Consider the following 13,359-nt stretch of genomic DNA (forward strand, 5'->3'; position numbering starts at 1 on the left):
GGAGATTCCGACTAAACACCAGGAAGAAATTTAGGATGGCAAGAGCTGTTTGACAGTGGTATGCAGCAGCAGAATGGGAATTCCAGTGCCCAGTGTGGGAGGGAAGGCACGGGGGGGGGGGGGTGTATGCACACAACGGGGGGGGGGTCATGCACACTGGGATGGCAGTGCATGGCGGAAGGAACTGGTCGTGGCACTCCAGTCCTCATCACTCACACCGCTCGAGTGGCCCAGCACTCCTTTCCATGGGTGATGGTTCCTCCAATGCCAGGGAGGAGGGCCGGGCCGCCTGCATTGGCGCACCTATTTCATGCACCCTCAAAAATCTGTGTCCGGAGACACAGCCCCTACAGCACACACCACACTATGCCTCTGGTGGAACTGACTCCCAAGAGAGGTGGGGGACTCTCTGTCCTTGGACAGTTTTAAGCAGAGGTTGGATGGCCATCAGTCATGGATGCTTCAGTTGAGATTCCTAGGTTGTAGGGGGCTGGGCTAGATGACCCTTGGGATCCCTTCCAACTCTACGATTTTATTGGAAGAAAAAAAGAAAATATCACAGAGCAGGGCCTACCAAACCTTTTACTAAAAGAGCTCATTTGAGACAGCTGAAAATTAAGGAGGCCAAATCAAGTCACAAAATGCTAGGGATGCAGGCAAATTTTGGCACAATCTGCTGGCAATTTTTATTATTGACAGCAATTTCTACTGATACATAATATACTTTTTGAAACTGCTAAATTATGAACCACAGCATTTTCCTTGTGGCAAGGAGTTCCATAGCTGAGCTTTCCTTAAGATGGCATTTGCTATGGGGATACTAACTTTTGTGTGTGTTCAGCATGCGCACGACCACCAACGCGAACACAGTTTTCGGCCCTGGAAGGGGACGAACTAATGCTCACCCTGTCGATACATATGCTGTGTCAAAACGCAACCCCTGCACAAATGGAGAGTTCCCTGTATTATGAATCACCCTCATTTTATTCAGAAATTGTTTAGCCCAGAGGCCCTACGTGAAGGCTCTTTTAAAAAAAAATAATCTTCCTGCATGCCTCTCAAAATGTTTTAACCATCTCAAAGTGTTTTTAACCAAATGATGCAAGAACTATGGATTTCTTCACAAGTTTTTTCACACTCCAATTGAACACAGACACAACCCTAAGAAAAATGCATCCTTCCTCCCTGGTCCTTTTACATTGACTACTACTTCCTATAACAGCTTTCCTTTCTTATCCCTCTCCTTTCTATTCCCTGTAATAAAGACAGGAAATGCTAACATTTTATCTCTTTCCAGGCCCTTTTCCCTTAGAAGAGGGTGCCCTCCTTTCCTTCTGGAGCTGGTCTAACCAAAAGGCTCTAGCTTGGTAGGTGGGTTGGGCTGGCAAGCCAGGAGGCAGAGCCGGGGTATGTGGGGTATAGCCCTGAGGCCCACCTGAAAGTGACCACTGGTGGTCCAGCTCCACTCTTGAGAAACATTGTCACACATGCCAAGCTCTCCCTCATTCACCAATACCCCCTGAAGTATTAAACCAGCGAAGCCTAAAGCGGTGAGGGGTGGGGGGCTACTGTTCAAATGGAAAGCTCTTATCACACTGAGGTGGCTGCTATTCAGACAAGCAGTCGGATCTCATTGATTCAATTCCTTTGAGATACAAAGAAGTGGGAGGCCGTGAGGGTTAGCCAAGGTAAGGATTCCTTAACCAGCGTTGTTCCTTTCAAGTTTACTTAACTTCAGGACTAGAAAGTCCCAGTTTCTTTTTTTATTTTTATTTTTTAAAAAGTCTCTCTCTTTCCTTCCCAAACTGTTCTCGTCATCATTGCAGAATCAATGGCACAAGCAGAACAAACGCATTTGAACAAGGAAGAATAGTGAAGAGCGTGTTCAGTATCTTCCCTGGGACACCCTAGAGACAGGAAGCCTGCCTTGCTTAGTCCTCGCAAGAGTTCGGTTCCAAATGAAACAATTAGGTTTACTTACCCTAAGCACCCTCCACAAGGGAGGGAGGAAGGGAGAGCACATGGACGCCCAGTCCAAAATTAGCACTTTTGAACACAACCAACCAGGAGGGATGGGCAGTGGCGTAGCGTGGGGGTGCAGGGGGGCCCGGCCGCACCGGGCGCAACATCTGAGGGGGGGCATGCTAATCTAGTGGAAGAGACTCGAGTGCTAAAATCCACGGGTTAGGGGGCACAAATTACTTGCCTTGCCCCGGGTGCTGACAACCCACGCTACGCCACTGGGGATGGGATTGGGGATGTAGGACATCTTGACCTGGGTTTGTGAAGCAAGTGTACACCCCTTTCCCCACAACCGCGCAACTGCACCTCCAATAGCAGAGCCATCCCACTCCCAGCTCCCAGCCTCCCCATAACTGTAATGTCCTGCTCCCTGACTTTCCTCTCCGGCCAATTCATTGTGGCTCACCCTCAGCCAGCCGCCCTTCCCATCCTGTGGGAAGGAAAGCAGAGGGGGCTGCTTCAGCGGCTCACTCCTCCACTTTCCAACTCTCCACCCCAAGAGGAATTGCAGTTGGGCTGCTTCTTCTTTCTTCCTTTTTCTGTCTAGGGAGGAGTGGAAGGAGGCACAGAGGAGGAGAGGAGTGGGCCCCTGTGTGGCCCCCCTAACCTGATTTCCACACTCCTTCGCCCACCCACATGCCCAACCTCCATGCCCCCTACCTGTGTGATCTCTGTGGCTGCTCCTTCCCTCATCTGAACACCCAATTTCCAATGGCAATATATCATAATATTGTGATGTTTTAACTGCTGATATATTACAGTGTTGAAAATCAGACATTGCACAGCCCTGGTCCACACTTACTAACATACTTTCAGTTCTACTTTATGGTGTGGCAATGTGGGTGTGGGTAAAAGTTGTAAGCCCCTGCCAAATTCAAACTGAATATTTTGAAGCTACACCTGCACACTACAAATTTGGTGGTGTGTGTCAGTCATATCACCATACACATCAATGAATGCACATCAAAAACAAAGTATATGAGCTCTATTTGACTTCTCCCCTCCCTTCAGCCCTGTTTCTGTGTTAATTTCAGTACCGGACATTTTCTGCACCTAACGGCTGCACACAGATATGGAGACAGGAAATCTGGGATTTGCTGCCTGAGATGGCTCGGCTCTTTCAATTCATTAAAAATGCCAAGTCCCAACTAATTTAATCATGTTCCACCTGGCAACATGACTGGCTCTACCATTAGGCTGAGTAAGGAGGTTGCCTCAGGCAGCAGACACTGAGGGAAAGGGAACCGTCAGAGCAACCTATGCTACAAAGCCTGTCCTGCACCCACTAAGCTAGCAAGTTGCCTTCATGTGCTGTGGAAGGCACTGCCATTGCCTGTGCAAAATTTGACAGCTAGGTTGCTCACTGGGGAAAGATGGTTTGAGCATATTACATGGATCCTGGCTGCCAGTTTGTTTCCAGGCCCCATTCAAAGTGCTGTTTTTTACCTATAAAGCCTTAAACAACTCAGGACCTCAAGTACCAACTCTCCCCATTTGAACCAATCTGAAGCCTGCAATCATCATCTGAGGCACATCTTTGTATGCCTCCTCCATGAGAGGTCCAAAGGGCGGCAACATGAAAATAGGCCTTTTCTGCAGTGGCTCCCCACTTGTGGAATGTTCTCCCCAGGGAGGCTCCTCTAGCACCTTCATTACATATCTTCTGGCACCAGGCAAAAAAGGTAAGAGGTACAGTTCAAAACACCAGGTGCATAAAAGGCAAGGTTCTCCCTTCTATGCATTTGTACAGCTCCCGACACAAATAAGTCTTCATTTTTTCTTGGGCTACCACAGTGTAAGCCTCTGCTGTTAACAGAATTAGTTCCATGGCTCCCACGAAAGTATAATGAGACTTAGATGCTTAATTTTAGCAAGATCATCATATCATTTTAAAGAGAACATCAACACAAAGCTCAACAGCAAAGCTCAAGAAGGTTGGACATAAGACAAAGGTTGGACACTAGAGGAAAAAAGAGTGCAGCCAGGAAGCATTTGATTTCTGTATATAGCTAAATCTGTAACCAAAAAAAAAAAATTTCAAAATCATTATGTATTTTAAGTGACAGGCAGAAACAACAACAAAGGTGTCAGAAGTGAAATCCAACCTAAGAATTTATAAAGAAAATAAAGAATGTAGTATTGTGGTGGGATACAGAAAGAAAGGAAGAACCTGTTCCTCCTCAAAATATCTGTTAACTTTGCAGCAGATATAATTGTACAGGATGAGAGCAGAAGATATTTGTAGTGTGAACCAGCATATTGGTGATGAGCATGAGAGAGCAATAAACTATATCTTAACAGTTAAAGAACTGGTCAAGGCTGCCTATAAATATTTTTAGTATGTTTTACTGTATAGGAATAAATAGTATCTTAATGCTGAAAACATGAATAAAGTGTACACATTTTAACCACTTAAACATGGATGGGGTAAGCAATTAAATGAAATTAAATACACATAATCAGGATTTCAAAACTCAAGATTATCTTCAGGTTTCCTCAAATTCTAAACTCTGAACTCAGATCCTCATGTTTAAAAACTGTACATTTGTTTCCATTTTATTAATATAGTATTGTAGTGCAACAATTCCATTTTCCTTTTGGAAAGTTTAACAGATTTTTCCTTTAAAAAACACTAGGGAAGATCATTATATCCCAAAACTGATCTTGGAAAGCAAAATTAAATAATAAAGACAGTTCACAAGAAGGAATGAATGAGGCATCAAAACTGGGTAATGATCCTGTGTTGCCCTTCTACATCAGAGAAAGAAACCTATGCTAAATGACAGACTGAAGTCTAATTTTTAACACCTACTATGCAATTAAAGGACACCAGCTCTCATTCCTTCTCAGAAATTCTGATTATGCAGATAGTTGACTTTTAAGCTACACACTCACCATGCTCTACAAAACAATCCCCAAGTTAAAATTACAATAACTATGAAATCTGTCACATTTTGCAAATAAAATATTAAATAGTCAATTAATCACTATAAGCTGGCCTCACAATTCAATTCTTCATTACGCAACAGTACTCTCTTCCTGCCAAAAAAGTACATATTAAATCCAGAGAAACAAAATTTGTTTCCCTCCCATTACTTCAAAATTAAATCTTGCCTTCTATCTTCTTTTTAAATAAACATGCTCAGATTTCATACATCTCAACGTATTATACTTCAAGCTTACATAAAAAGCATCCATAAATCCTTTCCTTTAAAATAAATTGAAACATCAGCAGACAAGGGGGATCTCTTTGGCCAGTAAAGATGACCTCTTTTTACAACAAGTTTATAGACACTTTAGGTTTGTTCCGGCAATGTTAACACTGTGAAATATTAGCCGCACTGTTGCGAGGGATGGTGGTAAAGTCTCCAGCAGACTCTGGAGTCACTTAAATCAAGTAGTAGAAAAGTGAATGCCCATTTCAGAACACTGGAACACCAGGAGTGAAAAGAGATGAACAAAAAACACAGAGACACCAAGTAGAAGCTGCAAATGATTTCAGCAGAGTGAGATTTTGATCTATCAGTACATTTCCCCTTTCAATCTTTGTTGGAAGAAGATTCTGACAGAATCAGTTGTATTACTCTCCTCTGTTGCCCTGCTTCTTTCCTTTCTGACCGGCAGCTTATGGAATTTCTTCCCCCAAAATAATTGCATCTACTTATTTAGCATGACAGTTTGGTTTTAAATTACAAAACGTAAAGTAAACCCGTAACCAGAGATTTTGCCATGGGGCACTAGCATTATGAATGCACAAGGCGGGAACTATCCTTTCACACAGAAAATAATTTCAATAAGCTAAATATTGTTAAAATATTAAAAAGTGCCCAGATGCCTGTCAAACAATCCAGGAGAAGGTTTACTTTGAATTAAGCAACGGCATAGAATGTATCCAGAATGCAAATGTCAGCCTGGAATATTCCTGAGGCCAGAACCCACAACCCCCCTCCCTTGGGCCACATTGCTTTATGCTGAAAGTGCTAAAGAGCGCAACCACAACCACTCACACCTCGATTCTCAATGCTATGGATATAGGTGTGTGAACGCATGGCTGTCTCAGTATACCCAGCAGGAGTAAGCCTGGTTAAAACACACAAACACTTCTAACAGCACAACAATAAGCATTAAGAAAAAGAAAACCCTACATATGACTTGTTTTTTGTATGCAACCTCGCGCACAGTGCATCGGAGTGGCAGGTCAGGTGGACAATTTACAATCTACAATCAACATGCAGTCCGTCCCTATCTCCCCAAACACTACTGAACAGCCAGCATTATTATAAAACTGAGAATTATAGGGTCTCCCCCCACCCCACCCGCTTCCTGTTCCCGTGTATGCAGAGATGATTTTTGAAAACGTAATGGCAAAAATGCAAAAGTATCAGGTACAAACGGAGAGAGAAATTCAACACAAAATTTACGATTCCAAAGACTCCAGGCATCTCCCTATTTGGCAATGATCCATTCAAATGTTCCCCATTTGTACGTGCAAAAATGTCTTAGCAAGAATAAGTCTAAGAGATATTTCAACTGCAGGTGCTGATTATGCAAGGTTCAAATGGTACAGAGATTATAACAATGACATGCAAATAGTATGCAAATTAGTTGCACCCCTCCAGCTGACAATATTTCTAATGTGGCCCTCTGTGCTGAACAAGCTGCTGCTCACTGGTTGTGCCAGTAATACAACCAGAATTAGCCCACTGGTAGTGAAAGTCAGATTTTCTCACCTTCCTCCAAATCCCAGCCTCTCCAAATATTAGACTGGGAAGAGGGGTTCTAAAGAGGTTCAGTTTTCACTAACCATCTGCTACCACTTCATAAGCACTTCAATTTCAGATCAGGGCAGAAATCAATTAAGAAGATTGCCACACAAGAGACAAAAAATCCCAAATAAGAGAATATGAAAACAGGGGACAATGTAAAGTATTTTTTTTAAGAGAGAGAGAAAACACACATAGAGTAACAGAAAAGATTAGAAGATTCAGATGTTCTTGTTATTAAACTTATATATTCAAGCAGCATTACATCGCATTATAGAAAGACCTCAGAGACCCCTTTACATTATATTATAAGAGCCACATAATGAATGGCTTCTAAAGAAGGTCAGCATTCGGCTTCGCAGCCTTAAGGGCTTTAGAGGCTTGAATGCCAATGCTAGGTGCTTTGTCTAGGTTACAAGCTGCACAAACAAGATTTAACAAAGGACCTCCTTAGTCATCTTATATAGATTGCTGGAGTCAAATAATCCCATTTCACTCAGCTGTTCACACGATGAAACATAGTCACCCATAGTTTAAAGGCACATAGACATTTCCTGAAAGCTGCTTTCCCTTTTATGCATTACTTTTCAATGTATATCAAGTGAGTTTGCAATCATATTTGTTGTCACTTTCATTCATGTCATACCCCTTACTTATATGATTGAGATCTGAATTACTGACTGTTACATCCTTGTTAGGAAAAAAGTGGGGGGGGGGGAGGCGTGTGGAGTAGTAGATAGTTTGCAACGCACATCAACTGAGCAGCCGACTCAAGAGCTGAAACTCCGCAGTGGCCTTCCCAGCTACCTTTTCCTGTGGGCTAAGGTGTAAGCCAGGATTTCCCCTACCGAAGACCATTCGAAAATTGAAATAAATAAGTGTTGCATGTCACTGAACACTCTTCTCTGAGCATCTGCTGTTTAAGATCACCCTTGATTGATGACAGCTATTTTTAATTGTTGCTTTTAAAATTTAAATGCCCCCCTGAGACATTTTATAAGTGTATTAGTGCACGGCAGGAGGCCTGCGAAGTGGGAAACAGAGACAGAATCAACAACCTCATGCCATTAGCACCTTTGTAACCAAAAAAACCACTGTTTGATATAAAAGTAACAAGATCCTTAAACAGCCAACAATCTCATAACTATAGGTGTGTGTGTGTGTGTGTGTGTGTGTGTGTGTACACACACACACTGCCCTCTTTTGAGTGTCTATGTGTGCATTACCTGGACTCAATGTATGCCAAATGAAGGCTTTTCCGTGTGTTTTCTACATTAGGAGCCATGTATTTGACAGTAGCACTTAAAATCTTAAGACAAATATTCCCTTTTTAAAAAAGATTTAAGTATTGCAGCTGAATTAATCCAGTTATGGGTTGTTTTCAACTAATGTAATATTTAAAAAAGTGCCCGGCATATAGTGCCCGGAAAAAAATATTCCCTGAATTGTAGGCACACAAATGACTTCATTGTGCTATTTAGACATTTATATGATAGGAGAATGCATTCTCCAAAGAATAAAATAGCTGCTTTCCCCTTTAAATAAAATATTTAAACCAAAACAAGTTTTCTTTTGTTTTTGTTTTTTTAGAAATACATGAAATGTGAAAGGCAGCAAAAGAGGAAAAAGGTGCAAGACGATACGTTTCTCCTTACCTGTTTTTTCTTTGATTTCACACAAAACATTAAAAAGTGCTGGCTTCATTCTGTGGCAGTTTAAAGCATGTTTTCTGCAACAAGATCAAAATAGTTTATATTTAGAGTGTGCCACAGAGGCCTCAAGAATAGATGTTTTAGGCAGAAATATTGAAGGTTAAGTCATCACTGAAAATTATGCAAGGGTGAAAAACAGCTTACAGTTTTATATTGACGGGACACCAGTTTGGTGATTGTCCAACGCATATGGCAATACAAATACCATCCGCTTAGGGAACTGTCTGATAGCAGTATTTCAGTAGCTTTCATAAACCATGTTTACTGGCCAAGCTATGAGTAGGTCAATGATAGGAGTATGTATAAGCCATTCATAAGTCCAATGAAGATCTTTTTCAGATAGTATTGTTATTATTATTACACTCAATTTATTAATCCCCTTCTGAACCACCATCTCGTGGCAGTGTAGGGAACGTTGTTATTTTATTCACCCATGTGGTTCAATTCATTGTGCAGATGCCAGAGTATAAACAAGGTCCTTCAACACGGAAAGCCGATGTACAGAAATTTTAGCCACTGAGTTGAAAAGAGCACAGAAATGCAGTAATGCACTGCCAGGAGGAGGGAGGGAAAATAATGCAATGGGGAGGGAGGGAAAATAATCACTTCCATGCTCTTATTACCTTTATGCTCTACTTGCTTATTTGAAGGTGTTAGAATCAGTCGGCTTCCCAAAAGAAATCTCATAAACACTCTGATACATGAATCAGAATGACAAAAAAACCTTGCTAATTTAGCATTTACACAAGTGGTCAGAATGCGAATGGATCTTTCTGAGTCTCCTCTTTTATGGAGGTTCAGCAAGTTGTTGTTTATAAGGCGGATCAGTTTCATGTCCTAGCAGGTGCTCAGATTGTTTATGTCTAAGAAATAGAATTTCTTAAATATTAGAAACAATCACTTTGTAAAGATTTGTTGTCATGTACAAAAGGACTAATTTCATCCAGCATCTGTTGCAAAATGGGTTTTTGAATGAAGCTTACATAAGTCTGTGAGTGTTTTGGTGCCTCAGGCAGAAAAATCCTTCCACTGATTAATATGGGACACAACTCACTAGGAAAGTCTCCTTCACAAGGCTTGTGAAGACTTTGGACAGCTCCTGTCATTTTAAGGGGCCTGCCCCTTAAATGGCACCCCATATCACTACCTAAGGTTCCTGCCTCTCTTCTTCTCACAGTTGGGCTCCCTCTGTATGAGCATCTGCTACACAAAACCTTCTTTCTGCCTCCAAAATATTTTTTGGCCAAGCACAAACATGGGTAAAAGGACATTGAAAAGATCACAGCCACATTTTCACAGCCTTGCCATCACCACAACATTTCTACAGTTCCTTATAAAGAGATATATAATTAAAAATCATAGGAAAAACTGAAATGCACAAACTGCTTTCTACGGCTGCATTACTAAAGGGACCCGCTAGCAGAGCGGCTAAAGGAGTGTGTAAAGAGTAACTGGCTATAAAAAGAATCCTTACATTTGTATTGATTTCCAATTTAATTAGTGCAGTATATAGATCTTTACACACAAAAAACATTTCACCAAACATAAACTTAAACTTTCAGAAGCAGCTTCTTTCCCCTTTGTCTAACAGCAGTACTGGGAAGCATCGTTCAACAGAAGCTATTCCTCATCAAGGCCAAGTGTTTTACGAAAAGCGTTATATACAACTGGCATTTTTCATTCTAGGTGTTATTTTGTTTTTAAGGCCTTTTGGATTAAGTACCAAGATAGCAGCTGCAAAGCTATTTAGTAATGTGTGTAGCTTTTGAGGGACACACGGACACTGTCTACTCCAGTTGAGAATGAAAATATCTGTGGTAAGTGCAAGATACAAAATGCAGGTGAAGTGCTAGAAGCTTTTCTTCAGTGGTCACTGGGCAACTTCTCCTTCTTTTGTTTTGCTATTTTTCCTTCTTATCCATTCTTCTCTTCTGTAAATCCATGTATTCATTTCCAACTTCAATAATGATTTTGTAGATTTATGTTATGAGTGTTGTGCAGCATTCCAGGCTATTTATCTGGCATGTTTCTTTTTAAGAAGCATTGTATTTAAAATTTAAAATGTGCACACAATATTGACCAATGAGACCATTTAATCATCCAAATAAAAAATATTATATATTTCAAAACTTGTGTAACAATAATAATTATTATTTTAAAATACTACACCCTGCCCCAAAATTCAGCTGTGTGAGGCACAAAACAGCTTCTATGATAAAATCAACAATTGAAACATACTTGTTATGGGTAACATGAAATATAAGTGCCAAATGTTCCAATATGTGTGATTAATGATAAATATTCATGTGCAATTGTCACACACATACATAGATTTCATGCCATTTCCAACATGGAAAGCACGATCTGTGAATGAAATCTGTATGTTTGTATGTGAAGCGGCATTTAGTGGCTAGAGTCTACAAGCCTCTGTACTCAGCTAATATGTTCAACTCATTATTTTAGCAACAAAAAACCTGTTTGTGTCTTTACACACAAACAAACGGCCACAAGGCTCCAGTTGCAGCACAACATTCACCAATTCAAGAGGGCAGGAAAATGTGCCCTTTTCGTACACAAGGGCCACAATCCTAGAAGCATCGTCTATGAATAAGCCTTCCCATTTAAATGGAATTAAGTGAGTTTAACTTCCTTGGATTGCGGTTAAAGAACGGTAGTGGCAATGAACTCGGAGTAACCAAGTTTGCAGGACAGCAAACAAGGCCTTTTATGGCTGCTCCTTTTCCCTAATTCAAAAACAGAGTTCAGGTCACCAGATCCCTTCAAAACGGATCTATAAAACTAAGGATTAAAAAGTTTAAAAGGTCTTCCAGATAATTTTTGGTGTGACGTTCACGGATATGTTCCATTCAGTGCCCCACTCAACAGACAGGAATGGAGGAGCCCAGCATATAAGACCCTAAATATCGCAAAGCTCAGCTAAAAGGAGGACAAGATTTCAGTCTTTTGGCCAAAGAAAGTGGCTGCTCCAGCCTTTCAGCTCTTGAGGTGTCACAAAACACAGATGGGAAGGTGCAGCTGCACAAGGCGACCAAAGCAGCCAATTCAGCCCTACCTAACTTAGCAAAAAAAGAGAGAAAATAACTTAGCAAAAAAAGAGAGAAAAGAGCAGAAGAGCAGCAGCCTTCTCTCTCTAAACATTTGCACGTACCCGCACGCCACTAGAAATCACACCTATATACTGTACACTTAAATATGCCATTCTGGCATGTTGCTCCACAGAAGACACCCAGTCGGGATGTTGTTTTTCCTGAAGAGCTATACTTTTTGTTTGCTGCACTGAGAGAGAGAGCTCGGCTGCGAGTCAGGCTTGTAAAGGACCAGGATCCTGCCGCGGAAAGAAATGTGGTGCGATAATAATAATAATAATAATGACGATCATAATGATAATGGGATGTTGTTTTTCCTGGAGAGCTATACTTTTTGTTTGCTGCACTGAGAGAGAGAGCTCGGCTGCGAGTCAGGCTTTTAAAGGACCAGGATCCTGCCGCGGAAAGAAATGTGGTGCGATAATAATAATAATAATAATGACGATCATAATGATAATGGGATGTTGTTTTTCCTGGAGAGCTATACTTTTTGTTTGCTGCACTGAGAGAGAGAGAGCTCGGCTGCGAGTCAGGCTTTTAGAGGACCAGGATCCTGCCGCGGAAAGAAATGTAGTGCAATAATAATAATAATAATGACAATTATAATGATAATGGTGGCGACGAGAGGGGGGAGGAAGGGAAGGGGGCTCACCTGGCCTGCGCCTCGTCCAAACTCTGGTCGGTGATGGTCATGATCTGCTGCAAAATGTCCCCGATGTCTTGTTTGCGGCCCCCCTCGCCTTCGGCGCCCCCGGCCCCGTCCTGCATGTGCTGGGACAGGCCCGGGTGGCCGGCCATGCCCACGCCGGCGTGCGAGTGCATCAGACGGGGCTGGTCATCCATCGCGCCCCGCTCCCGAGAGGCGCGGCCGGCGGCCCCTGCCCGCCCGCCCGCCTGCCTTCGCCCCCTTCTCGGCGAAGGGGACCCCCGAGCAACCGCTCGGCTTCTCCGCTTCTTTTGCGGGATGGGGAAAGAAAGAGCGCGGTTCTCCGGCGGCGGTGCCCGCGGAGCCGCCTTCCGGAAGCGGCTGAGGCGGCTGAGGCGAGCCCTCCTCCCGGGCGCCCTGGAGCCGGAGGCCGGTCCGGCTGCCTCGCCTCCCGCCGACGGAGCCTCCGCGTGAGGAGAAAGGAAGCGCGGAGAAAGTTTCCCTCACGGACGCTCCTCTCTCTCGGACGACGACGCCGCCGCCGCTCGCGCGCCTCCCCGCCTTCTCCGCGCCTCAGCCGGGCGAACTCGCAGGAGCCAACGCCGCCGCCGCCGCCGCCGCCGCCTCCCGCTTTTGTTTCAGGCTCCGGCTCCGGACTCCGCCAACTGACACGGGGAAGGCGCCGCCAGGCGAGCGAGGGAAGGAGGGAGGGAGGGAGCCGGGAGGGGGAGGAGCCACGGGAGGAGCCACAGGGGGAAGGCCCGCCCGCTGAGCCCTCATTGGCCGGCGGACGAAAGCGGCGGCGCCTCCCACCGCTCGCTTCGGCGTCGCAGGCCCCGCCCACCCGCTTGCCTGTCACTCAGAGGTGGGCCCCGCGCGCGCGGGAGGCGCCGGCCCTTAAAGAGGCAAGCGGGGGAAGGCGCCGCGAGAGGGAGGGAGCGTGGGCGGGGCCAAGGAGGGGGCCCGGGCTGGGCTGCTGCCGTGCGAGGCTTCCCTGGACAGGGGCAGAGCGCAGAGGGCGATGCAGGGGCAGCCCTTTCCAGGGGATGCTGCTGCTGCTGCTATTGAAGTGCAGAGTGTTTGAGGACCCGGACATTCGCAGAGAAACC

The 13,359-nt window shown here is 43.9% G+C and overlaps 1 protein-coding gene across 3 annotated transcripts in view; it reads right to left on the bottom strand.

Annotated features, from left to right (window-relative positions):
• PBX1 (PBX homeobox 1) overlaps positions 1 to 12,923 on the bottom strand; it is a 219,738-nt gene extending 206,815 nt beyond the window's left edge. The window contains exons 1-2 of one of the 3 annotated variants that reach the window (XM_083743935.1): positions 12,257 to 12,923; positions 8,441 to 8,514 (exon numbers count right to left, since the gene is read on the bottom strand). In XM_083743935.1, coding sequence (XP_083600061.1) covers positions 8,441 to 8,514; positions 12,257 to 12,447 — 265 coding nt within the window. In that variant the 5' untranslated portion in view covers positions 12,448 to 12,923. The remainder of the gene's footprint in view (positions 1 to 8,440; positions 8,515 to 12,256) is intronic. The other 2 variants (XM_083743934.1, XM_083743936.1) reach the window with 2 other exon arrangements.
• Between the last annotated feature and the right edge of the window lie 436 nt (positions 12,924 to 13,359).

The sequence above is a fragment of the Podarcis gaigeae genome, assembly GCF_964106915.1.
Source record: "Podarcis gaigeae genome assembly, chromosome: 6".
Classification (NCBI taxonomy): Eukaryota; Metazoa; Chordata; class Lepidosauria; order Squamata; family Lacertidae; genus Podarcis; species Podarcis gaigeae.